The sequence below is a fragment of the Calliphora vicina genome, chromosome 1, assembly GCF_958450345.1.
Source record: "Calliphora vicina chromosome 1, idCalVici1.1, whole genome shotgun sequence".
NCBI lineage: Eukaryota > Metazoa > Arthropoda > Insecta > Diptera > Calliphoridae > Calliphora > Calliphora vicina.
The window spans coordinates 68,001,266-68,002,865 of record NC_088780.1 but is presented as its reverse complement, the minus strand read 5'-3'; the positions used below and the strand labels follow the sequence as shown (position 1 = coordinate 68,002,865).

At 0.0% G+C, this 1,600-nt stretch overlaps 1 protein-coding gene across 1 annotated transcript; it reads left to right on the top strand.

Moving 5' to 3' along the window:
• Positions 1-793: 793 nt before the first annotated feature.
• Positions 794-1,375, top strand: LOC135949498 (uncharacterized protein DDB_G0287625-like; the record flags this gene model as incomplete). The annotated part of the gene is made up of 1 exon (XM_065499080.1): positions 794-1,375. A coding segment is annotated over one exon (582 nt), but the record flags the coding sequence as incomplete, so codon positions are not given.
• Positions 1,376-1,600: the final 225 nt, after the last annotated feature.

The following is a 1,600-nucleotide window of genomic DNA, read 5'->3' as shown; positions in this document are numbered from 1 at the left end:
AATAATAATAATAATAATAATAATAATAATAATAATAATAATAATAATAATAATAATAATAATAATAATAATAATATAATAATAATAATAATAATAATAATAATAATAATAATAATAATAATAATAATAATAATAATAATAATAATAATAATAATAATAATAATAATAATAATAATAATAATAATAATAATAATAATAATAATAATAATAATAATAATAATAATAATAATAATAATAATAATAATAATAATAATAATAATAATAATAATAATAATAATAATAATAATAATAATAATAATAATAATAATAATAATAATAATAATAATAATAATAATAATAATAATAATAATAATAATAATAATAATAATAATAATAATAATAATAATAATAATAATAATAATAATAATAATAATAATAATAATAATAATATAATAATAATAATAATAATAATAATAATAATAATAATAATAATAATAATAATAATAATAATAATAATAATAATAATAATAATAATAATAATAATAATAATAATAATAATAATAATAATAATAATAATAATAATAATAATAATAATAATAATAATAATAATAATAATAATAATAATAATATAATAATAATAATAATAATAATAATAATAATAATAATAATAATAATAATAATAATAATAATAATAATAATAATAATAATAATAATAATAATAATAATAATAATAATAATAATAATAATAATAATAATAATAATAATAATAATAATAATAATAATAATAATAATATAATAATAATATAATAATAATAATAATAATAATAATAATAATAATAATAATAATAATAATAATAATAATAATAATAATAATAATAATAATAATAATAATAATAATAATAATAATAATAATAATAATAATAATAATAATAATAATAATAATAATAATAATAATAATAATAATAATAATAATAATAATAATAATAATAATAATAATAATAATAATAATAATAATAATAATAATAATAATAATAATAATAATAATAATAATAATAATAATAATAATAATAATAATAATAATAATAATAATAATAATAATAATAATAATAATAATAATAATAATAATAATAATAATAATAATAATAATAATAATAATAATAATAATAATAATAATAATAATAATAATAATAATAATAATAATAATAATAATAATAATAATAATAATAATAATAATAATAATAATAATAATAATAATAATAATAATAATAATAATAATAATAATAATAATAATAATAATAATAATAATAATAATAATAATAATAATAATAATAATAATAATAATAATAATAATAATAATAATAATAATAATAATAATAATAATAATAATAATAATAATAATAATAATAATAATAATAATAATAATAATAATAATAATAATAATAATAATAATAATAATAATAATAATAATAATAATAATAATAATAATAATAATAATAATAATAATAATAATAATAATAATAATAATAATAATAATAATAATAATAATAATATAATAATAATAATAATAATAATAATAATAATAATAATAATAATAATAATAATAATAATAATAATAATAATA